This window comes from Enhydra lutris, unplaced genomic scaffold (genome assembly GCF_002288905.1).
Source record: "Enhydra lutris kenyoni isolate GAN:26980312 unplaced genomic scaffold, ASM228890v2 scaffoldscaffold37, whole genome shotgun sequence".
NCBI lineage: Eukaryota > Metazoa > Chordata > Mammalia > Carnivora > Mustelidae > Enhydra > Enhydra lutris.
Genome location: NW_019154121.1, coordinates 8,189,596 through 8,212,900, shown reverse-complemented (window position 1 = coordinate 8,212,900; position 23,305 = coordinate 8,189,596). Strand labels below are relative to the sequence as shown.

At 48.4% G+C, this 23,305-nt stretch overlaps 1 protein-coding gene across 1 annotated transcript; it reads left to right on the top strand.

Annotated features, from left to right (window-relative positions):
* The first annotated feature begins 2,989 nt into the window (after positions 1–2,989).
* Positions 2,990–22,730, top strand: LOC111154372 (melatonin receptor 1B). Its single transcript, XM_022513921.1, has 3 exons — positions 2,990–3,154; positions 10,296–10,515; positions 21,880–22,730. The coding sequence occupies exons 1-3, from the start codon at positions 2,990–2,992 to the stop codon at positions 22,728–22,730; spliced, it is 1,236 nt and encodes a 411-aa protein (XP_022369629.1).
* Positions 22,731–23,305: the final 575 nt, after the last annotated feature.

Below are 23,305 nucleotides of genomic sequence, written 5' to 3'. Positions count from 1 at the left end.
TACCAAAAGGCTGTCCCTTGTGTCTCGAGCACCCTTTCTTGCTCTCTGACTCTTTGGCTTTGAAGGAAGCAAGCTGCCAGGTTGTGGGCTGCTCTACAGGGGGGACCGGGCAGCAAGGACCTGTGGCCTCTGGGCACAGCTGAAGAACTGATTCCATCAACAAGCATGCACGTGAGTTTGGCAGCAGGTCTTCCCCGTGAGCCTTGACATGACCACAGCCCCAGTCAGCATCTCTCCCACAGCCTTGTGAGAAACCCCAAGTCGGAGACACCCAGCTTACTACACTGGACGCTTGCCCCGCGGAAACGGTGCTGTAATCAGACGTTATTGTAAAATGTCGATGTTATGACAAAATCGTTAGGCAGCCCCAGGTAGCTGACAGAGATGTGGGTACCTAAAAAATGGGGGGTGACTTTCTACTTCCCAGAGAAGTAGAAAGTAGGCAGTGGATGGAGACTGGAAGGATTTGAGAGAAATCGTAGATTGCCTGGAGCAGACTTTTTGTAGGTCATTGCTCTTAATGACCCTATGTCTGTGCCTCTCCGGAAATGCAGAGACACTGCGCATATGCAGGAATCTTTATGCAAATATTTGCATTCGTCTTCAACAACTCTGGAGAAGTTAATTGCTTCTCATGTTTTTAAACACGGGCATGCTGTCATTGTAATTATCTCACAGATACTGAAGCTTCTTTTAGATGCCATGCCCCGTGCCAGGCACTGGCACGGTGTAGGTGAATAAAATCGTTTTTGCTCTTGAGAACATGGTCTAGTCAAGCATTTTGGTTTTCTTTTTTTGTTTTAAAACGGGGCCCCAAGTTGAGAAGTCCTTGCATCTGAGGGTTGCACGTACTCCTTGTACTGACAGCAGTGATCATTCCAGAGACTCTGCGCCCTTTAAGATACGATAGATTTGAGTCAAGAGCTTCACACAGAAGCTCTTTTCTCAGTAACCATTTTCTCCATTTAAGCGTCGTAGCGTTGGGTCAGCAAGATCAGCTCCCAGCGATGTGCCGAAGGCATCTTGTTAGGACAGAGTCACTGAAAAGTGCCTGATGGGCTTCTGTGGACCCCATTTGACTCAAGGACGGTTTACTAACCATGCAAACCCCACAAGAAAGAGATTCAGGTTGAGAGCCAGATAAGAGGGTTAAGTCTTGTCTTTGCCTTTGACTGAGTGTTGTCGGGCTAATCACTTGGATTTTTTGTACTTTAGAGAATCATGATAATGGAGAAATGTGCCAACAGAGTTCTTGTGAATATGAGGACAATGTAGGTGAATTGGCTTGACAAATGTTTTGTTCCTTACATATGTGTTAATAATCTTGCAATATAATGGAGATCAAATTATACTTTCCCTTCTTTTTTTCCTGGCAACAATTTCCTGTGTTCTGACAACCTTCCCATAAGTATTTCAGAGGAAAGCACCATTAGCCCCCCAAATGTTTTAGATTTAGCATTAACCTTATAAAATTTATAAAAGCAAATGAAATGCCTCTTGCCCATTTTTCCTTGGAGGACCCAGCCAGGCCCATGTTCACTTTCTTCACAGACCACCTCCCCTTCCTCTTTTCCCACCTTCCTTCTGTCGTCCTCCCTTTCTCTGAAAATGCTGTAAGAATTTTTTCTTTTGTACATTTCATTATGGAAAGTTTCAAACATGTATAGGGGTAGAAAGACTAGTATAATGAACTCCTGTGTATATTCAACTTCAATAATGATCAACTTATAGCCGTTTCAACACCCACACAATTTCCCTCCCCAATTGCCCTGTCCCCATTTATTTGGTGTTTAAAGATTTTATTTATTTGTCAGAGAGAGAGAGAGAAAGAGCACAAGCAGGGGGAGTGGCAGGCAGAGAGAGAAGCAGGCTCCCTGCTGAGCAAGAAGCCTGACTGAGGGCTTGATCCCACGACCCCGGGATCATGACCTGAGCCAAAAGCAGACACTTAACCAGGTGTTAAGCACCCAGGTGCCCAGGATAAGATAGTTTTGACCATAAAGAGTGTCATGGAAAATCTAGGTCTGAGAATTGGCTTTTGTAGCAAGAAGAGCTCACTGAGAAGTGGGGAGGTGCTTCCTGGCCCAGCCCAGCAGGTGCATGGTGGGACGTCAGCAGAAGCCTTATGCTGAGAATATGTCTTCTTTTCAGGTGAGAAGGGGGAACCTACTGTAGGCAAGACCTTCAATATCACATCCTACAAGGTCACTCCAAGGTTTGGATTCTAGAAACATTTTTATGTGTGCCATCGGCATCTGTAACATTACTGGTTGTACTTCTTCATGCCTGCAGAATGTGGGTCTGGACATTCGATGCAGGAGCCAACCTGTTTTGCTGAGCTGGTTATCTTGTGAACCTGGCACATGGCAGACTCACATGTTGGATTCTGAGGAGATGTTTTTGAACTCAGAGTGGGCCACCCCTCTCGGTGCGCTTCCAAAGGTGAGAAAGGAGAGGTCCAGCGGAAGGGACTGGAAATCTGGTTTTGCCCCTGGCTTCCCCACCAGCTGTCAAGGGCTGGGCAGGCCAACTCCTCTCCAGGAACATGAGTGTAAAATGAGAACGTTCCTGTCTCTGTATCTGAGGAAGCAATGAGATATAGATGTGAATACCCTTGAAGACGGAACAATAATACCCGAAATATACTTAGTGCTAACTTACAAACCAGGCACTATCTTGCTTTATTTCATCCTCACATCTTTGTGATTTCAGCATTATTATCCCTATTTTGTCTATGAAGAAACTAAGTAACAGGGGGTTAAGCAGAGGGCCCAGGGTCAGTGTTAACTACTACATAGTGTATCTCAGAGATGTTACTACCAGGAAGACAGTCATGGTCAAGAGCCATCAGACAAAACCCTTTCTTAGCTCTCTGGCCTTGGGAAAGTCAGTTAATGTCTCTATGCCTGGTTCCTCAACTCTAAGATATGGATCGTGACTTTATTGACCTTCGAGGATTGTTTTGAGGTAACGCAGAGGAAGTGGTAACATGTCACCGGATGTGCTCAACAAACAGCAGTCAGTAGTCCATGAAGCCTGGCCAGGGATTGTGGGTGCAGAAGGGAAAAGAAGAGGTATGGGAGAGAGTGCCCATGGCTGGTCTGGGGACCCCACAAGAGATCCAACCTCGTTTTGCTTCCTCCTGACGGTGAAGGTAGGTCCTGGAGGCCAGGAGGATCCTGTGGGTGGGAATGGAGGCTGGGGTGGGTGGGCCATAGGCATATTGGATGAAATGCTTTTCTGGGCTGGGATGTCCCAGGCCCTGGATGGAGAAGAGGTCGCTCTGCTCTGCAGACGGACCATTTTGCACATCTAACCATCCATACCTTCAATGACGGCTTTGAGGGAGTCAGCCAGCCAATTGGTGGGTGGCGATGTCCCAGCTCCTTCCTGATGGTACAGGTGGTGATGGGCCCTATGGACCAGCCAGCTTTCCACGTCCAATCCACACCTTCCTTGGGGCCTCGCAAAGCTTCCGGGAAAGGTGGCTTTGGGGTCAAAGGTACAGGCGTTCCCATAGGGCATTATTAGGAACTGGTCCTCTAAGCAGAGCAGCAGACTCAAACCTGTGATAAAGACGCTTCAGGGTGCATGTGGACGTGAGTTTGGGGACCAGGCTAAGGCAGGTCCTGGCCAATTAACTTGGCTAGGAAAAAAATAGCTTTAGTTAGGCAGCCACCAGAAGAATCCAGAATGAATCACTCATGTTTAGAATTCTGCCCTGGGGGTGCTTGGATGGTGCTCTGTCCATTCAGTGTCTGACTCTTGATTTCAGCTCAGGTCATGATCTCAAGGTTGTGAGATCGAGCCCTGTAATGGGCTCCATGCTGGCGGTGGAGCCTGCTTGAGAGTCTCTCGTTCAGAGGCCTGCATTGGGCGTCTGCCTTCAACTCCGGTCCATTCGAGCCTCGCATCCAGCTCCCTGCTCAGCCGGAGGGCTGCTTCTCCCTCTCCCACTCCCCCTGCTTGTGTTCCCTCTCTCACTGTGTCTCTCTCTGTCAATAAATAAATAAAGTGTTAGGAAAAAAAAAAGATTCTCTCTCCTTTGCCCTCTGCCTCTCCCCACTCCATCTCAATAAAAAAAAAAAATAATAATAATAAAATAAAAATAAAATAAAATAAAGTCTTTAAAAAAAGATTCTCTTTCTCACACTCTGCCTCTCTCCACTCCATCTCTAATAAATAAATAAATAACAAATAAATAAAATTCTGTCCTAGGCCGAGTTTATTACTTATTGGCCTTAACAACAAAAGTGAAATGTTATTGACCGAGGGGACAGAGGCCTCTTCCCCAGAGACTGCTTGGGCTGATACCAGCATCTCGGCGGGGCACTGGGTATCCTTGGCAATGAACGTGCTCCCGAGAGGCAGGAGGCTGGGTACATATCCCATCCAGCTGAGGCTCCAGGACCATGTGGAGTGCCCTCTACCCCAGGGACACAGTGCCCATTGGCCCCTGGACCAGACTGGTCTGGCCAGAGCCTCCCTTCCCAAACAGCTTGTCTTTAGACTGATTTCCCCATGACTGGGTCCCCTCATCCCCAGGTTTTAAAAACAAGCACTAAGATTCCAAAACAAATTTCCTCTATAAAAGTTAAAACCATCACAACATTGGTGCAGCTCTTATCCCTGAACCTTTCTTATGATTTGCAGCTTATAATTATGTAATTATATAATATATAATATTATATATTATCTATTTTATATTTTATATATTATATAATAATATATGTTATATGTTATGTATTATATTACATATGTTATATATAATTTATATTAATTTAAATTTATACAGTATAATTATAAATTATATATATGTAATATATAATATATATTTTATATAAATATAATTACATTATGCAATTACTAGGAAAGTATACTGTTCTGGTAAACTGTAAACCATCAATAAAAAACTTCTAATAAAGCAAAAGACTATTTTAACTGTATATATAAATATATATATAATATTATATATTATATATATATATATATATATATACAAATTTCCCCCTTAACTAATCTATTCTGTACAGGTACAATAATAAAAAAGCCCTAAACTGCTGTTCAGCAGATTCTGAGGAAAGGGTCAGCCCCTTCTGCTTGAACATTGAACTATTAGATCAGATTCACATCTGAAATAACCAGGGCACTAACTCTCACTCTGAGGTTTCCTCTGAAGGGAATGAAAAAGTCAGAAAAGGTAAAGATCGTGTGACCAGCAGTAGAGAGAATTTGAGGCTCTGACCCTGCCTGGCCCTGCGAGGTCACTGGGTCCCCTACTGGTTCTGCATGCTGGGTAACAGGACAAAGATTGCCCAGAGGATGGTTTTTGTTGTTGTTGTTGTTTATTTTATACTTTTTTTGTTGCACAATATCTCCTTTCCAGACTATTCTTCATCAGGAAAAGATGGGGCAGCTTCCCGATGCTAGACAGTGGTTTATCTTCTAAGTGATCTATATAAAACCCATCTTTTTCAAAACCAACAGATCTGTTCTCTCCCAAGGTTCAACCTGCCCAATGACATCAAGCTTCCCCATCCTTCTCTTCAGGGGGAGAACAGTCCAGAGGTTTTTATATTCCCTGATGCCATAGCAAGACTGCACCTGGTGTTGGAATCAGCCTTGATCCTAATTTTAACTCTTAGATCCACTAGCTGGGCAATGTGAGGCCAGTTGCTTAACCTCTCTGAGTCTCCGCTCCTTCACAGTGCATACATAGCGATAAGTATCCATCTCATAGAGGTGTGAGAGTTAAATGAGGAATCCATATGACTCGTGTGTCCGGCAAACACTCCCTATTAGCTGTGGCTGCTATCATAGCATGTATAGAATTATTAAAAGGGCAAGTGGTTGCTTTACTCCCGTGGCAAACTGATGACCTACAGAAAAATTTGATTACGGTCTTTGTATATTTCATACTGAGGGAGGAAAAACCATTATAATTCAGTAAAAGAAACGGATTCTGTTAGACAGCTGGTTTAGAGACTCATCTTGGCCGCTCATCGGCCACCAGCCTTGGCAAGCAACTTATCTCTGAGAGCCTGTTCCTCTCTTTTCCAGCTGGACCCATCATACCTGCCTCCCAGTCTCACTGAGCTGTTGAAAGGGGACACGAGATGGCCGAGGGTGAAGTGGTTTGGGAAGGGTTTCAAGTATTATCCAGATTGAAAGGTATTATTGGTGGGCTGCGGGAGGCTGGGCTGCTTCGAGCATATTTTGATTTGCATTTGGACTTGAGGACAGGTGTAAGGGACACCAGTCCTGCGCATTTTTGTAACACTAGAACTCTCCTTAGGTGTTCAGCATGTTGATTTATTTTGTTGAGAAACCAGCTAGGAATCTTGAACCTCTCTCCTTTGTTTCTCTCCCCTTCCTCCTCCAGGGTTTAATTTTCCCTCCCATATAGTTTCATTTCACTGTTGGCGGCCCCTGTGGATTTCACCCTATTGTGAGAAGAATCTGCTCCCGCTTAGAGGCCATCAGCATGGAACACTGAAGCAATCGCCGCTCTTCTACCCTCAGAGGAGTTGGTGTGGGAACTGTTCTGCGGCAGACATCCGCTCTGCCTGGGAAGGGCAGCCCGCAAAGGAGGACAGAGCGCAGATAAATGTTTCACTCCTCAACAGACTCCTCTGCAAGGGGAAAAGTCCAGAGTCTTGGATTCCTGGCTTTGATACTTACCTGGTCCAGTTCCTGCCCAATTCTCCAGCCCTGTCTAGCCTCTCTGCCCTGAGTTCACTCCTTCTGGAGTCTTCTCAGTTTCTGCAATGTGATACCCTCTCTCTTAAATCAGGGCAGCCCCCTCCATCGCCGCGGGTGTCCTAGCTACAACCTCTTTACCATCAGGATTTTGCTCTCTGGGTTCGCTTTGGTTGGTCTTGCTGCAATTCAGTGGTGTGGATTCTATTTTTGCTGAAGTGGTATGATCCTTGGGGGCATTTTCACCGTTCCTGACAACGCTCCTTCTTTCCCTTTCCTCCCCCTTTTAACTTTTTTTTTTTTTTAAGATTTTATTTATTTATTTGACAGACAGAGATCACAGCAGGCAGAGAGAGAGACGGGGAAGCAGGCTCCCTGGTGAGCAGAGAGCCCAACGGGATGTGATGTAGGGCTTGATCCCAGAACCCTGAGATCATGACCGGAGCCGAAAGCAGAGGCTTTAACCCACTGAGCCACCCAGGCGCCCCTCTCCCCTTTTAAACAGACTATTTTTTAGAGGAGTTTTAGGTTGGAGCAAAATTGAGGGGAAAGTACAAAGAGTTCCCATATGTTGCCTGTATATGCAGGGACTTCCCCCATTGTCAATATCTGCCTCCTCCCCAGAGTGGTACATTTGTTGCAATTGATGAACTTAAACTGATTGACACATTGTCATCCCCCAAAGCCCATGGTTTACATTAGGGTTCACTCTTGGTGTTGTATGACTTTGAATAAATGAATAATGACACCAGTTCACCATACACTATCATACAGAGTTGTTTCACTGCCCTAACTATCCTTTGTGTTCTGCCTGTTTGTCTATCTCCCCTTATCTCCAGCAACCATTGATCTTTTTACTGTCTCCATAGTTTTGCCTTTTCCAGAATGTTGTGTGATTGGAATCTTATTGTATGTAGCCTTTTTCGGTTGACTTCTTTCCCTTAGCAATATGTAGTTAAGGTTCTTCTATATCTTTTTGTGGCTTTTTTGGAGCATTTCTTTTCAGGGAGGAATGATATTGCATTGTCTGAACAAGGAAGGTTGCCCCTTCTTTGAAAACAGCCTGTGACATTTCCCCCCCATCCTGAGGTCTCTCCTCCCCCTCTTGCCTGCATCTCTCTCACCAACTGGCTGGTCATTCCTCTCCACTCACTGGGATTCAACCCCTGACTCAGTTTCTCTTTTCTCTCACCACCACAATACCTGTACCCGGGTTTCTCAGTTCCTTGACCTCCTCATTTCCAGTTAACGTTCCCTCGCCTTCCTGTCACCACCTACTCCTGTCATCCCACTCAGAGCCCTCCCTCCAACAGAAAGAAGCTGCACTCCTAAGAAATCTCAAAACAAGTTTCAAAGCAGTCACTCTCTCAATAGTACAGCCTACTTGTTCAAATTCACCCACCACAAGTCTTTGAATTCAGCCCCTCTGAGCCCTTGATCCCATCTCTGTGTCATGGCCCATCAGCCCGCTCTCGTTTTCCCAGCATCCCTCATATACTGTAGCTCCCGGGAACCGTCTTCCCATCACGAATCGCACTTCCTTCTGCTATTTACTCCTCCCCAGCAAACCCAATCCTCCTGAAGATCCTCCCCTTACCTCCTCAGTGCCTGTCCTGAGCAGATCCAAGTTGCTGATTAACAAGCACCCCATGAGGCTGACTGTCTTCCCTTAAAGCTACATCTGAAGCCTCTCAGGGGTACTTGCTCTCCTCACAAACCTGTCTCCGATCCTAGTCAGTGTACCTATTTTCTGAAACGACATACCGACATATCGTACCTTCTCCTGTCTTCAGACCTCCCACATTCTTTCCCCCAGTCCCGGCCAATGAGGTAGCCTCAAACTCCTTGAGATTAAAGCAGACACAAGGCAGCTCCCTCATTTGTTCATCCCAGTCTAGAAACACTTCGAATCTGTCCCGGCTTCTGCTTCCCTTTTACCGTAGGGACGAAGCCTCTCCCTGCTGTTCCTTCCCTGGGCTCGGGATGGGCTCACTTCTCAGGGAAGCTGTCCTCCAACTCTCACATCCTTCTCCGGAATCATCACTGCTTTCTACTGAACTCTTCCTTTGTTTTTGTTTCTTGGGAGCTGGGATAGGACACAAGTGGGAGAGTATGATTTACATGAGGTACACATATCATATTTATATAAAACAACATGCAAATAACACCCCAGAAATTTATTTTGCGCTCTGTCCTGGTCCATCCTCACCCCCATGATCAACCATTGTTCTAATTTTCTATCACCGTAGATTAATTTTTTTCCCACTTTTTGACTTCATATAAATGAATTGTATGGTATATACTCTTTTGGGTCTGGCTTCGTTTGTCCAACGAAGTATTTTTCGTTGTGCGGCTCAGCAGTTGTTATTGTCAGGTGGTATTCCCTGTAGGAGTGTATCACAGTTTGTTTACCTATTCCTGGATATTTGGGCTGTTTCCCGGATTGGGCTACTACCCATAAGGCTGCCCTGGGCATCCCGCACGAGTCTTTTCTGTGGGCATATGTTTCATTTCTGTCTCATTTCTGGTTGTAGGTTGGTGTATGTTTTACTCTTTAAGAAACTACCAACCAGCTCTTTCAAGTGGCTGGACCATTTTGCATACTCACGGAAGCAATGTATCCAGATGCTTCGCGGCCTCCTCACATTTAAAATTGTCCATCATTTTGATTTTAGTGGTTCCAGTGATGTGAAAGGCACTGACAGCACTTGGTGTAAAATTCACCCTTGGAAGAGGTTAAGCTGTTGCTGTTATCAGAGAAAGTGCTCAAAAGTTTTAAATAAAGGGCATCTAAGTTCCTTCTTTCCAGGAGTCATATTTCACTCTTTGTTCAAAAACCATCCAAAACCATATTATAATAACCCCCCAGCATCGACCATGCATCTAGTTAAGTATTGTCATATTTAAATAGATGTTCATATATTAATAGATGTCTTGGCTTTATAAAGAGGACAGGGCAGAGTCATCATCAATGTCTCCCAGGATAAACAAGTGCTCAATAAATAGCAGGGGTTTGCTTTTCTTCTGCTGCTGCCTGGAATGTAACCCTCTACCCCACTTTGCCCTGGGATCTGTCCCCTTACCCTGGGGACTGCGTTCTCTTTGGAGCTAACCCCCCCTCACCGTGGGGGCCTCAAACCTGGCCCTTGGGACAACAGGAGGGCAGGTCCCCCCCACCAGCACCTTCTCCAATCCACAAATTTGGCTGTCCTTTCCTGGGTACAGCTTCTCTTGGGGGTGGAGGGGAGGAGGGAATCTGGGATCTGAGTGTGGAGGTGCACTCAGGAATTGAGGCCTGAACTGGGCAAAGCAGTTCTGGGCTCTGGGACTCAGGTGCCCCTGAGCTGGACCCCAAGGGAAGGAGAGGGAGGGACGCACTCCTTTTGGCAATGCCTGCACCCCAAGTCCTCCTCCCATTCCTACATTTTCTCCGCTCCGTGCCCATGCTTAATTACTCCCTCTAGGCCCCTCCCTACTGGTCAGGACACACTTGGGGGTGGCAAGAACTCCCGGCGCCGCTGCGACATCGCTCTCCCTCCAGTGGGTGACAGCTCGTGGAGCGGTGACTGGCGCGCAGCGCCAGACGGTCCACGAAGCTGGAGAACGGCTCTTTCTCCAACTGCTGCGAGGCGGGCGAGCTGGCCCGGCGCCCGGGCTGGCCAGGGGAGGGCAGCGCTCGGCCCTCCGGGACCGCCCGTCCTCCCTGGGTGGCGCCCACTTTGTCTGCGGTGCTCATCGTCACCACCGCGGGGGACGTCGTGGGCAACCTCCTGGTCATCCTCTCGGTGCTCAGGAACCGCAAGCTGCGGAACGCGGGTGAGCGCCACGCCCGCGGCTGGGGCGGACCCTTCCCTGAAGTCCGGTCTCGATCCTCACCCCTTCATTGGTCCCCGGCGTCCCGTTCCCTTTTCTCTAACCTCGTCCCCAAGTTGAGTCCTGTGTTCAAAAGGTGGGGGAGCTGCTGCCTTTCCCCGACGTGCGGTTCTGGCGCCCACCTCTCGCCGCTGCCCGGAGCGCACTGGGCACATCTGTGCCGCGTGAACTGAGCAAAGCTTTTCTTGTGCACTTTTCCGCGGGGCGCCCGCTCTGTGGGAACCCACGCGGCTGGAAGCTTCTGTCATCCAGGGCGCCCCAGTTTGTACGGGTCCGGAGGCTGCCTGTATCCGACCACAAGAATCTCGGGATTTTTAACACCTCTCTCCCTCCCCTGCCGTGGGTGGTGAGACAAGGAAGCCCAGGGGTGGGGTGGAGGTGGGGAAGTTTTGTGTCAGAAACTTCTCTCCAGGTTATCTGAAGACCTATTTCCAACCCAGAGAGTGCAGTTGCAGAAATCTGCAGGCTCTGCTTCGGTGGGAGTACATTACTTTGGGATAACGTGTTCTTTTCTGCAAATAGGGAATTCGTGGGATTAAATGAAGATTAAAACAGCGATTCGGCAAAGTAGTGTTGCAATAGGGAAAAGTATGTTTTCCCTTCCGTTCACTCTCATTTCAATTTTTCCTGGAGGGAAAAACTCCCGCGGCGCCGGGAGTTCTTGCCATCCCCAAGTGTGCTCTGACCAGTAGAGAGGGACCTAGAGGGAGTAATTAGGCGTGGGCAGGAGCGGAGAAAATGTAGGGATGGGAGGATGACTTGGGGTGCAGGCATTCTTTAGGTCTGCAAGGGAACAAAACCAGGGGGAACTCTGAACTCTGACCCTGAGAGGTCATTGGAGCATGCTGACCATTTCAGTGGGGAAAGCTCATGGCCTGGTTGTCAATTTATAATTTCCTAATCTGGACGTTACTCCAATTTCAGTGAATTACAATGAAAAGACAACAGCAGAAAGCCAGGCAAGTCCTTTAACCACACACTTTCCTAAGGAGGCAGACCATCCAGAAAGGCCAGTTGCAGTAAATGGGTGTGTGTGTGTGTGTGTGTGTGTGTGTGTGTGTGTATGTGTGTGTATATATATATTTCTTTTTTTTAAAGGTTTTAATTATTTATTTGACAGAGATCACAAGTAGGCAGAGAGGCAGGCAGAGAGAGGAAGGGAAGCAGTCTCCCTGCTAGGCAGAGAGCCCAATACGGGGCTCGATCCCAGGACCCCGGAATCATGACCCGAGCTGAAGGCAGAGGCTTTAACCCACTGAGCCACCCAGGCGCCCCGAGAGTATATATATTTTGTGTGGCTCTCTGGCTCCAGTATTTTTATCTACAGAACAAACAAAAAATAAAAACAGGAGCTTCTGTTTATAATATGGGAAACAACACTGTTAAGTAGAAATAAGCTTTCTGACTCAGTCATTTCAGTAGTGACGGTTAGAATCATCTGGAATACCTTTTTCAGGATATTGTCATGTCCTTTGACTAAAAGCTTGTATATTAGGAAAGAGCAAGTCATGCTGGGGGAAGAGTTGTATTTGATATTTTTGATTGCGTCGTCCCTTTGCAGCCGCCACAAACATGCATCTCCTGCACAGAGGCAGGAAGGAGGCAGGGCTGGGCCCTCCAGGTTCTGACTCTGACCTAGTTCTCTCCCTGACTAACCCGGTGGGGTGGGCTATTGGTCCCTGGTCAGTAATTTGAGCTGCCTGAGGTTGGAGGGGTGGCTGAGTAGGGGGAGTGTGGCTTCCTTTTACATGAAGCAGACAGGCATCTTCTCCCCTTCCTTGTCCCAAGGAGGGCTGGCCTCTTCCGCTCTCTTAGCCGGGCTCACAGAAACCTTACTGATTTGAGGAGCATGGCTGAGGGTGGGTACTGGGCATTCAGTTGGCAGCCCATTCCCTGTTCTCTCCTTCCTTTGCTCTGTTAAGTAGGCTATAGCCCAGCACCAGAAGCAAATGCTAACACCATAGCTAAATGACATGAATTCCTGATAAGCTAGTGTCTGCTCCAGCCTCGCAATTTAACCAGCTTTTATTTGAGCACTGGCTTTATTGAAAACAGTCTTGAAAAATCTGCTATTGACTTCCGTTAACCCTTAGCACAGTGAGATTTCAGAAGGTGCTTAAAAACTGACGGCACTTGGAATTTGCCCTCATTCCTCTAGGAACCGAGTCTCTCTACTGAGAGTTTAGGGTGACTTTAAGAAAACCTCATCTCACACTCCAGGACTCCAGGAACCAAACTGAGGGTTACAGAAGGGAGGGAGGATGGGGAGATGGGGTCACCGGATGATGGGTATTAAGGAGGGCACGTGTGGTGATGAGCGCTGGGTGTTATACACAACTAATGAATCGTTGAACACTATATCAGCCACTAATGATGTACTATATGCTGGCTAATTGAACATAATAATAATAAAAAGAAAAAGAAACCCTCATCTCAGACCTTTCTATAATTAAGTCTGGTTCCTTAATTCACTGCTATTAAGAAGATAGGACCAAGGCGATGAGAACACTTATAGGTCCCATAACCAAGGCACACAGCCTATATTAAGATCATAGACCTTTCTTAGCAGACATCCGTATCCTTCACGTGACTGCTGCAAGGGCAGGTCTTTTTATCATCCGTGACAGCGGTGATCCTGAGAGCAGGTTGAGTGGTTAGCTCAATTGTCCTTTTTTCCCAGGCCCACGCTGCTGGACACCCCCTGGCTGCATGTGTTGGGATGACTTTTTTAGAGATGGCACTAGAGAAAGAGAGGGAGGGATGGAGGGAAGGTGGGAGACAGATTCAGAACATTGACCCAACTTGGAAGGTAAGACTATGTGTGCATTTCACACTTGAGTGCATGCTTTCTGGGGACCTTTCCTATTTAGGGCTCTCCTGACAGCATCTGAGGACATTCCTGTGCCTGCCATGGCCATGCTTGCCTTGGTCTAGACTTCGCCAATAATAATCTCTGTGTTTTCAGTTTTCATCTCTTTCTTTCTCTGTTTTTCTGGAACCTTCCCCCATCAAGTTCTTTCTCCCTTTTCTGTGTTTTCAGTGTTTGTCTCTTTCCCTTTAGCCCACACGTGCACCCACATATGCAGGCATGTACACACAAGGATCTTTGGTGTTAGGAAAAAAAAAATCTTCCCTTGATTTTATGTTATTTTTTTTTAAGATTTTATTTATTTATTTGACAAGAGATCACAAGCAGGCAGAGAGGCAGAGAGAGAGGGGGAAGCGGGTTCCCTGCTGAGCAGAGAGTCTGCCGCAGGGCTTGATCTCAGGACCCTGCGATCATGATCTGACCTGAAGGCAGAGTCTTAACCCACTGAGTCACCTAGGCACCTCTGTGTCCTTTTTTTTCTTCTTTTTTAAAGATTTTATTTATTTATTTGAGAGAGAGAGAGAGCATTAGCTAGGGAGCACAGGGCAGCAGGGTGGAGGGGGAGATAGGGGGGAGAGAGGGAGTGAAGAGTGGGAAGAGCAGACTCCCCGCTGAATAGGGAGCCCGGTTTGGGCGTCTATCCCAGGACCCTGAGATCACAATTGGAGCTAGTAGAAAGAGCCGCTTAACTGACTGAGCCATCCAGGTGCCTGATTTTATGCCTGTTTCTGAATTCATCACTACTCTTTCCTTCCCTTCACAGCCAGACATCAATTTCCATGCACTGGCTACCTCGTGGCTTCCCATTTCCTCTTCAGGGTTCTGGAGACTGGCCTCTGAAATGCCCGCCTATGCAGTGTGTGACTCTCAAGCCTACGCCCTCCTTGAAAGCTTTCATTCCTTCAGCTTACCTCATGCTAGTTTTTTGGATCTCCTTCTTTTCCTCTCCCAGACACCTGATCTCTGGGCGTCATTCATGGTTCCTTCATTCCCCAAGCTTCCATGATTTTTGTCTTCTAATATTTCTCATTATTCCCCTTTCCGGCCCTCCCTCCTCTCACTGCCTCATTTTACACGTTCATCATCTTAAAAAAAAAAAAAAAATTATTTGACACAGAGAGAAAGAGAGAGCACAAATAGGGGAGCAGCAGAGGGAGAGGGAGAAGCAGACTCCCTGCTGAGCAGGGAGCCTGATGCGGGACCGATGGGGTCATGACCTGAGCCAAAGGCAGACACTTAACCACCTGAGCCGACCAGTCATGCCCCATGCTCACCATCTCTGGAACAAATTATGTCTGTAGTGTCCAGACAGATTTCCAGGCTCCCTCCTCCGATGGCTGACCCCGCTGGCAGAGGCATGCCATCCCATCAGTGGCTGCCCTGTCTGTACAGCATCAGACTCTGCCCACACAGCCCTTCTCCCTCTAACCCGTCTAACAAGACAGCCTTGCCTCCCTCCTCTCATCCTGCTTGTGAGCCACTGCTGCTCCCATGCTGCCAGACTCCTATGCACTGCCTCATCTTGGAGAGCTCCCTGCCTCTTTTCTGCCATGGAACTTCTCCTTCAGACCCCTCTTCAGCTCCCGTCTGTGGTGGTTGATGTTGCTTATTAATACCAAGCAGGGTGTGGGGCTGGTCTCCTTCCTCTGGCTGCCACATGCCCTCCCCAGACAGAACCCACCTCTCCATGCTGTTGTCCATGTCCCGCTCTCCCCAGGGCACTGCGAATCTGTTGAGAGCTGAGACTTGTACTCCCTTTCTGTCCACAGAGCTGAGTACACAGTAAGACATAAACACCTGTCTGTTGAAATGAATTGAAAATGGACAAGACATCAGGAGAGCAGTGGGACAGAAGGAATAAATTTTGTGTCACAAGGTGGGGTGGACTCAGTGACAGCACTCAGCCCTGCTCATGCCACTGGTAGAGTTTTTGTGGAACTGAATGGCTTCCAGCACGAAAAGCCCATAGTCCACCTCACTCTTGTCCTTAGAGGCTGACTGGCACCATCCGCTCAGAGGTGTGCCTGCTCCCGCTGCTCCTGTGTGGCTAGTGGTCTCCAACGCCGCCTGGCCTCCCCCAGATCGTGCCTCTCTCTGCCTCTTTAGGGAGTTTGCCCCCTGCTGGTCTGTCCTGAGATTGCCCCCCATCAGGCTGCCCGTAGAATGTGAGCCTCCCGCCATTACCTTCACCATCCAGACAGTTGGCCCCCCAGAAGAGAGCTGAGAGAAACATGTCCTTACTGGAAGGTCGAGGTAATCTCTGTTAACAGGGGGGAAAGCCCAAAGGGTATCAGGTATTCCTGGCCCATGGGCACAGTGCCTGATTTCCCGGGCTGTCTGGGAAGAGTTGTGAATGAGTGGACACGAATCCGTATCTAGGACAGTTGGGTGATATGTAAAGAGAAGGGATATGAAATTGACATTGGAATTGCCCAGGAAAACGTGGAGGATTTGGTTGCTGAACATACAGGTCCTCCTCTAGAGTCTGCCCTGTCCTCCGGGCACCCACGGATGCTCAGTCCACGCCATCTTTTAACCAGAAATAGGGACTGCACTGCAGGCTTCCTGATTGGCATTTTCAGCCTGACAGGTGTTTTGCATCCCCAGTCAGGGGGGGAGCTGGGCCCACCTTTTCCCCCCACTTGCTGACTGAGGGTGTAGATGATGAATGAGTAGATAGACTAGTTCCGGATAAAGGCTGTTGGAAAGCTTGGGGGAAATACTTAACAGAGCCACAGTCCCTGCACTCCAGGCGTTGTAGGGTAAGGTAGAACCCACTTCATCCCGGTTTTATGCCGCTTCCGACCACTCACGGAGATGCCACTTGGTGACGGGTGTCTTTTGACCCGCTCAGCCTGCAGGGGTTTGAAGTGCCTATTATCAGCTGAACACCAAACTGGGCTTAAATTTGGACTCCCTCCCTGTTGGGACTTGAGCTCTCCAACTTCGGGTTACTGCCCTGAATACTTTCTTATCTCTTCACCAAGCAAAGACGAACACATTTTAAATCCCATAATTATGTCTTTAGCTGAACAATCAGGAAAGCTCATAATCCTCTTTAATTCCTCCCGTGTAGCTCTCAGTAGCTCAGGGGTATGAAAACTTTCGTGTTTGACTGCTTTATCCGCCCCCCCCCCCGCGCCGAAATTGTGGGTCTGTATTTAGCACGATACATCACAAAACTCTGGACATACCAATGCCTGGATTAGGTATTACGATTTAAAATACTTCTTGCTGAAAGAGTAAAATTTAGGGAGTTGAGAATTGGAGTCCCCCGGTGCTTAGGAAGTTCCCGCCCGTCACTGTCCTCCCCGCACTGTGACTTCTCCTATCTTATCTCCTAGGGATTGTAGTCCAATGTTTGGAGTCTCCTTCTTGTTCTTTCGACACCACTAATAATATAAAAGCCGCCGTAATAAAAAATAGCTGCTCTTACTGTGTGCTCGTTACATGCCAGATAAAATCTCTCCCATTTAGAAGAAAGAGAAAAGAAAAAACCCCTGTACAACCCCCCACCAAAGGGATATCCTTTTGCAAGTATCACTCCGTTTCTTTCTTCTCTTAAAGCCAAAGCCGATTGGGAGAACAACCCACAGTACTAAAGTTTATCCTCCAACATTGGACAGAACCGTGCCCTTGTGAATATCACCTCTGACTTCCTAACTGCCTGGTAAAATGAGCTTGCTTTCCTGTTCTTTCTCACTTTGGTTGCCCTTGACATTTCTTTTTCCTGATTTCCTCCTGTTTGTCTTCTTTCTCACTCTTTCACTGTTATGGCCCTGGGCAAGTCACATAATCTGAGTGCCAGTTTCTAGAAATGGAAATCACGCAATCAAGCCTAAAGGATTCTTTTGAGATAAAATTGAGTCAATTTATGTAAAGGCACCTTATAAACTTGAAGGTGCTATACCAATTGTGGTTTTGTTGTGAGTGTTAAGTGTAATTGAAGTGATAAAATGCTATCGAAAGAGTTTCCAAATGATCTCTGGTGATGCTTATGGAAGGATGGTTTGTAATAGGCATCTCAGTTAAAAAAAAAATAGATGCTTATGCTCTTAAATATGTTCTCTTCTTTTAAGTGGTTGAAACACCCCCATCCTGCTTTTGTTTACACGATGAGCTTACTTAGCAGGCCTCTTTGTTTTTAATTAAAGCACAGTTACATTTCAACTTGCCCCTTCTATGATTCATCCACACTCTCTAAGATTTTCCAAAATAATTTGATTTTAGTGGAAAACAATCTCTGCCCTCAAGAAACTTGGGAATCAAATTAGGAGCTTACTTTAATGTAAAAGTGCCTTATTTAAGTATTTGTAAGGAAATCGGGTTTTTAACAAATAATCTGCCTAGTGATTTCCAATGCTTATCTCCAGAAAGTAACTGATGAAAATATTTCGCATTCATTTCGAGACTACTAGTGTTTCCCATGTCCTTCCTTTCCCATACAGATCCCTTTTGAGGAAAACAGCCATCCTAGGCAGGAAGCAGGCCAGTGGCAAAGGTCTTTGTGATTTTCTTCAGCTCCTTGGTGAATTTTCCTGCCTGGCCAGCCCCATCCCCAGGCCATCTTAGCTCTTCCTCACTGTTCCCTTATCCTGGGCTCCCTCTTGGCTTTCAGCACACTGAAGGGCTGTCTGCCTGCTGTTTCTCTGTTTCTCAGCCCAACAGCCCTGTTGGCATCTCCCCAGTGGGGGCCATGCCTTTGACCCATCTCTGTGCCCTGCAAGACAGATGGGATAGGCACTCAGTAAGTGTATTGTATGCTTGAATAGGTAAAGGATGGGGAAAAGCCTCAAGGCACAGGAAGTTCAGCCCTGTTAGAAATGATAGCTTCTCTGTTGAATTCCCTATTTTAACCTTTGCACATCTTGTTTTTATTTTTTATTTTCTTCTCTGAGACCACCAGCTGTGTAAGGGGAGGGAGCATGCCTCTCTCACTCGCCATGCTTCCCTCGGCCTTGGCAAAGGCAAAGCTCTTCTCTAGTAGATACTCAGAAATATCTGTTGAGGAAATGACTCCATGACTATCTATTTCTACACTGGCTTTTAGCTAAGTGACCAAGGACAATTTAAATTTAGCAAACTCTTTGGGCCTGTTGGGTAGTCACAGGGAGAAGGGGTAAGGGATGGAGATGGCTTGACCTTCTGGAACTCTCCTATCTGTTGAAGACTTGATCACTCAAGGCTTGCTGGCTTTTTTCCCCAGAGTTACCAGATCCTTCTTAAGAAATAGATTTCTTGGGGCAGCTGGGTGGCTCAGTCGGTTAAGCGTCTGTCTTCGGCTCAGGTCATGATCTCAGGGTCCTGGGATGGAGTCCTACACTGGGCTCTCAGCTCAGCAGGGAGCCTGCTTCCCCCTCTCTCTCTGCCTGCCTCTCTGTCTACTTGTGATCTCTCTCTCTCTCTGTCAAATAAATAAATTTAAAAATCTTAAAAAAAAAGAAAAAAGAAAAATAGATTTCCTGGAAAAAAGGGAAGAGGAAGCAGGGAGGGAGTGGATTGTGGAGGGATGCGCTTTTCCTATGATTGTTAAAAGGGAATTCCATATTAGTGAACAAAGACCTGCTGTGGAAGTCTGTCTCCACTCACGCAACTCTGTCTAGTGGAGGCAGATGGAAAGAAGTCACGCCAGGACGCGTGATATGAATATTCATTAGACGCCTGCGCAGAGCGGGCTGAGCCGTGCTGTGCGCGTCCTGATGGATTTCTCACCTGTCTGGGGGAGAGATGGATAGACGACTAGGTCTCCCTTGACTACCATCCAGACAGGACCTGGCTTCTTACAGATGGGAGACAAAACAAGAATTTTATTTGCCTAATTTGGAATGATGTCAAGAAATCTGGGAGACAGTACGACGTCTGGGCGGGTGAACCCACGGCAGGAACTGGTTGATTTCAGCCTTTTAGGAACAGCCCGAGTAATAGGGGAGAGTAATTGAATCACTCTCTCTGTGGAGTTGAATGTGTTCTTCCCACTATTTACAAGCTGTTCGCCAGCCTCGGGGGCATTATTAGGGGACGAGCCACATTAACACGGCGGAGTTTGACTGGCTTTCCGGGGGAAACAGCTGGCTGAGCTGGCAGCCGCTCCCAGCAGCCCTTGACTTTCTCCGCACGTGCTTGCAAGTGCCAAAAGCTTGTTTGCGGCTCTACTGGGAGCCCAGAGGGCCCTGCCGGGACCAATATTCCTGTGTCAGAAAGAAGCGATTTTCTTCCCAGAAGCAACCAAGTGCGTGTAAATAAAAGGAAGGAGGGCCTCCAAAGAATAGGAGGGAACCGGCAAAGGAACACTCATGGAGAAAGAAGTTTCAGGAAGTTGCCCAACTTCAAAGCTGCAAAACAGATTCCCCAGGTCATCCCACCCTCCAGCACCACCTCCCAATGCCAAAAAGACACTTAGGATTCTGGGAAGAGACAAGGACAGCTGATGCCGCTGAGAACAAGAACTCTGAGAGGGGAAATGCCTTGCCGTCTTGAGACCAGGTGAGGTCTGCCTAGGAGAGTCAGAGGCTGACATCCACCAGCGGAGAACACAAACAAAACTGTGAATTAAATGGAAAAGGAGGAGACCCCCTCCGCCCCTGGAGCAGGTCCTCAGATGTGCATTTCTTGTCAGGCTGTACCCGGCAGAAAGAATGTGAGGGGGTTTCACCCCACTGAGTAAATAGATGCCTAACAGAGTTGAAGGAGAAGGAATCCAGCAGTTCAAGCCGAGGCCGGACCACTTCACACCCCATCTCTCCGTGAATGTCTGGAGAGACAGGAGAGCTCACCACTTTGTAAGCATTTTAATCATCCAAACGAAGGCTGCCTGGGGGTCTTCCATGTTCCCACAACCACATGGAGTACATCCTGTGGAATTTTCTTCGAGGTGTGCTGAATGAATGTGGGTGGGAACAGGGGAAGCCCGGAAGCAGCCGTTTCTCTGCCTTGTGGGTTTATAACTGTAATAGTGGAGTTTCCCTCACCTGAAGGTCTGACTCGGGGAGTGGGGAAACCCAGCCGGGTGGTTCTGAGCCTCCCTTTCCCCCTACCCTCTTGAAGCCAGACTGCAGACTGGCCTCTCTGATTGCTGCACCTTTTGGACCCTTTCCATCTGCCCGATGCTTTTGCATCCCCGAGAAGGTCACATCAGCCTCTGCAGCACACAGAGCACACGCGTGGTCATGGTGGAGTGAGCACCCTTAGCTCCTCGGGAATTCCCTCTTGCAATCATTCCATCCTCTCTCTGTGTCTAGCCACTGTAGGGCCGGCAGCTCGCACTTCACCACATGGCAAGAGGCCAGAGGACTTGGAAGACGACACTAGTACCTACTGCATGCCAGGAAAGGATATCAGCTCCTGGGCATGCAGTAGGCTCTCAAATCGTACACTTGGTGAATGGAAGGAGTCACATCAAGGATGGAGCTTCTCGTGCTCTGAGCTCTGTTTGGCCACCCTTCTGGACCCTTGGTGCCTTCTTCATGAGTCAGTGTTTGCTTTAGACTCCAAATGCTTGAGAAATAGAAATATTGGATTTCTCAATTTGGCTTTAGCCCCAGCTCTTCCCTAGGATCCTGGCCCAGAACATGCCTGAAGCATATCACTCAATGGATGTTGTGGTTTCCAGAGGCTCTCTCTATGGCTACTGAGGCTCTCTCGGGCTAGAGAACTCTGCATTCAGAGGAGGAAGGCAGTTCAGAGAGCTGGAGAAGGTGCGGGCAATGCAGGGAGGCCACTGGAGGCTGCGAGACCCCACAAGATGGGACTCTCCGCCAACAAGGCCGTCTTCTGGCTGTGAGTGTAGGCCCCAGACGAGGCAGGCAGGCGAACGCCAGAACACATGGTTCCTACTCCCAGACCTTTCTTCGATCCCACCTGCAAGATGCAATTCACATTTAGAAAACTGAGGTAAAGACACTTAGAAAGTAGCCTGTTGACCAGTGCGGGAGAAGGGACAAAAGGAGACTACCAGAGACACTTGTGGGAAGGTGGGAGTATGGGTGGGGACCGGCGCTAGTGAAGCCACTTTCTGGATATTCAGATGCTTCTCCCTTAGAACCCTTGCCAGAGCGTCAGTGATGCAGAGCTCCTGAGGATCTGTGCTTGTGGTGAAAACAGTCATCATTTGTGAGCACCCATGGTGCCCCCAGGACTTTGCCCCATCATTTGATCCTCACAACTATAGTATAAAGTAGGAATCATTATTCCCATTCTACAAATGAGAAAAATGAGGCTTGAGGGGTTGGGGCACTTGGGTAAGTTGCCTAAGCCACACAATGTGTAGAAGAAACACAGTCTGAACCTGAATTCCATGTCCCTAAAAGCCGCTAGGTCCCCAACCCCAATACTAACAGTGACATAGTTAATTTTAAGCGACTGGATAAAGAGTAGAATGTTCTCCAGGCTAGGAGTTGTGGGGTCTCTTGCTGACTCTTGCTCCCTCTTTCCTGCTCCAGGCAATTTGTTCTTGGTGAGTCTGGCATCGGCTGACCTGGCGGCGGCCTTGTACCCGTACCCACTAATCCTTGCAGCCATCTTCCAAGATGGCTGGGCCCTGGGGGAGGCGCACTGCAAGGCCAGTGCCTTCGTGATGGGCCTGAGTGCCATTGGCTCTGTCTTCAACATCACTGCCATTGCCCTTAACCGCTACTTCCACATCTGCCACAGTGTGGCCTACCACCAGATCTGCCGGCCCTGGCACACGCCCCTCTACGTCTGCCTCATCTGGCTCCTCACTGTGGGGGCCTTGGTGCCCAACTTTTTCGCGGGGTCCCTGGCATACGACCCGCGCATCTACTCCTGCACCTTCATTCAGACGGCCAGCGCCCGGTACACGATGGCAGTGGTGATCGTTCACTTCCTCCTCCCCGTCACTGTCGTGTCCTTCTGTTACCTGCGCATCTGGGTGCTGGTGCTCCAGGCCTGCAGGAGGGCCAAGCCGGAGACCAAGCCGCGCCTGAAGCCCGGCGACGTCCAGAGCTTTCTGACCATGTTCGTGGTGTTTGTGGTCTTTGCTATCTGCTGGGCCCCACTGAACGGCATCGGCCTCGCTGTGGCCATCGACCTGGAAGCAATAGCTCCCCGAGTCCCAGAGGGGCTCTTCGTGGCTAGCTACTTCCTGGCTTGTTTCAACAGCTGCCTTAATGCCGTCATCTATGGGCTCCTGAACCAGAACTTCTGCAGGGAATACAGGAGGATTGTCTCGGCCCTCTGGAACCCTCGGCGCTGCGTTCAGGATGCTTCCAAGGGCAGCCAAGCTCCCCCTTTGGGGAATGCCCAGCACCCAGTCCAGTTAGACACTCTCTAGCCTGGATCACCGGCTGGGCACCAGATTCATGAAACAGTAGAAGGAGATCTGCCCCAAGGGGGAGATCGGGCAGCTCTCTGGGCTACGCCGTTCTGTTGACGTGACAGCATACAGCTTGTGGAACATCATCGTGTGGACAAGAAGCCCGTCAGCACCACGGGTTCAGGCTGGTGAGAGGAGGCCGATAGCTACGGGGGGGCATGTCCCAGCACCGGCTCCAGCAGATGCTCTGTCAGTGCGCTGGGTGCTTGGTGCCTTCGTCAGCCAAGGAAGGGACAGAACGAGGACAGGTTTGGGGTCAAAGAAGCCAATGACTTCCTATGAGCTGCTCTCTCCTCTTACTTGGGCCTCCTTGCTGCTGTTTCTCTTTTCCCCAAAGGGCAGTAGGAACGGATATCTTCCTGTTGGCAAGAATGAAAGCATGAGCTCTGTAGTACTGGGAGCTCTAGGTAGCTCTGAGGGGGTTGCAGGGGGCTGGCATGGCACATAAGGCATGTGTTATGTACTCTCCCACACGGACTCTCCCTACGCACACACACACAGGCACACACACCCCGCCACCACAGCGACATATA

Excerpts from the sequence above, each read along its gene's own strand:
- LOC111154372 (XM_022513921.1), top strand. The coding sequence starts at position 2,990 with ATGTCACCGGATGTGCTCAACAAACAGCAGTCAGTAGTCCATGAAGCC. Across the intron at positions 3,155-10,295 it reads GCTTCCTCCTGACGGTGAAG|CTGGAGAACGGCTCTTTCTC; the intron begins GTAGGTCCTGGA and ends CGGTCCACGAAG. Across the intron at positions 10,516-21,879 it reads CCGCAAGCTGCGGAACGCGG|GCAATTTGTTCTTGGTGAGT; the intron begins GTGAGCGCCACG and ends TTCCTGCTCCAG.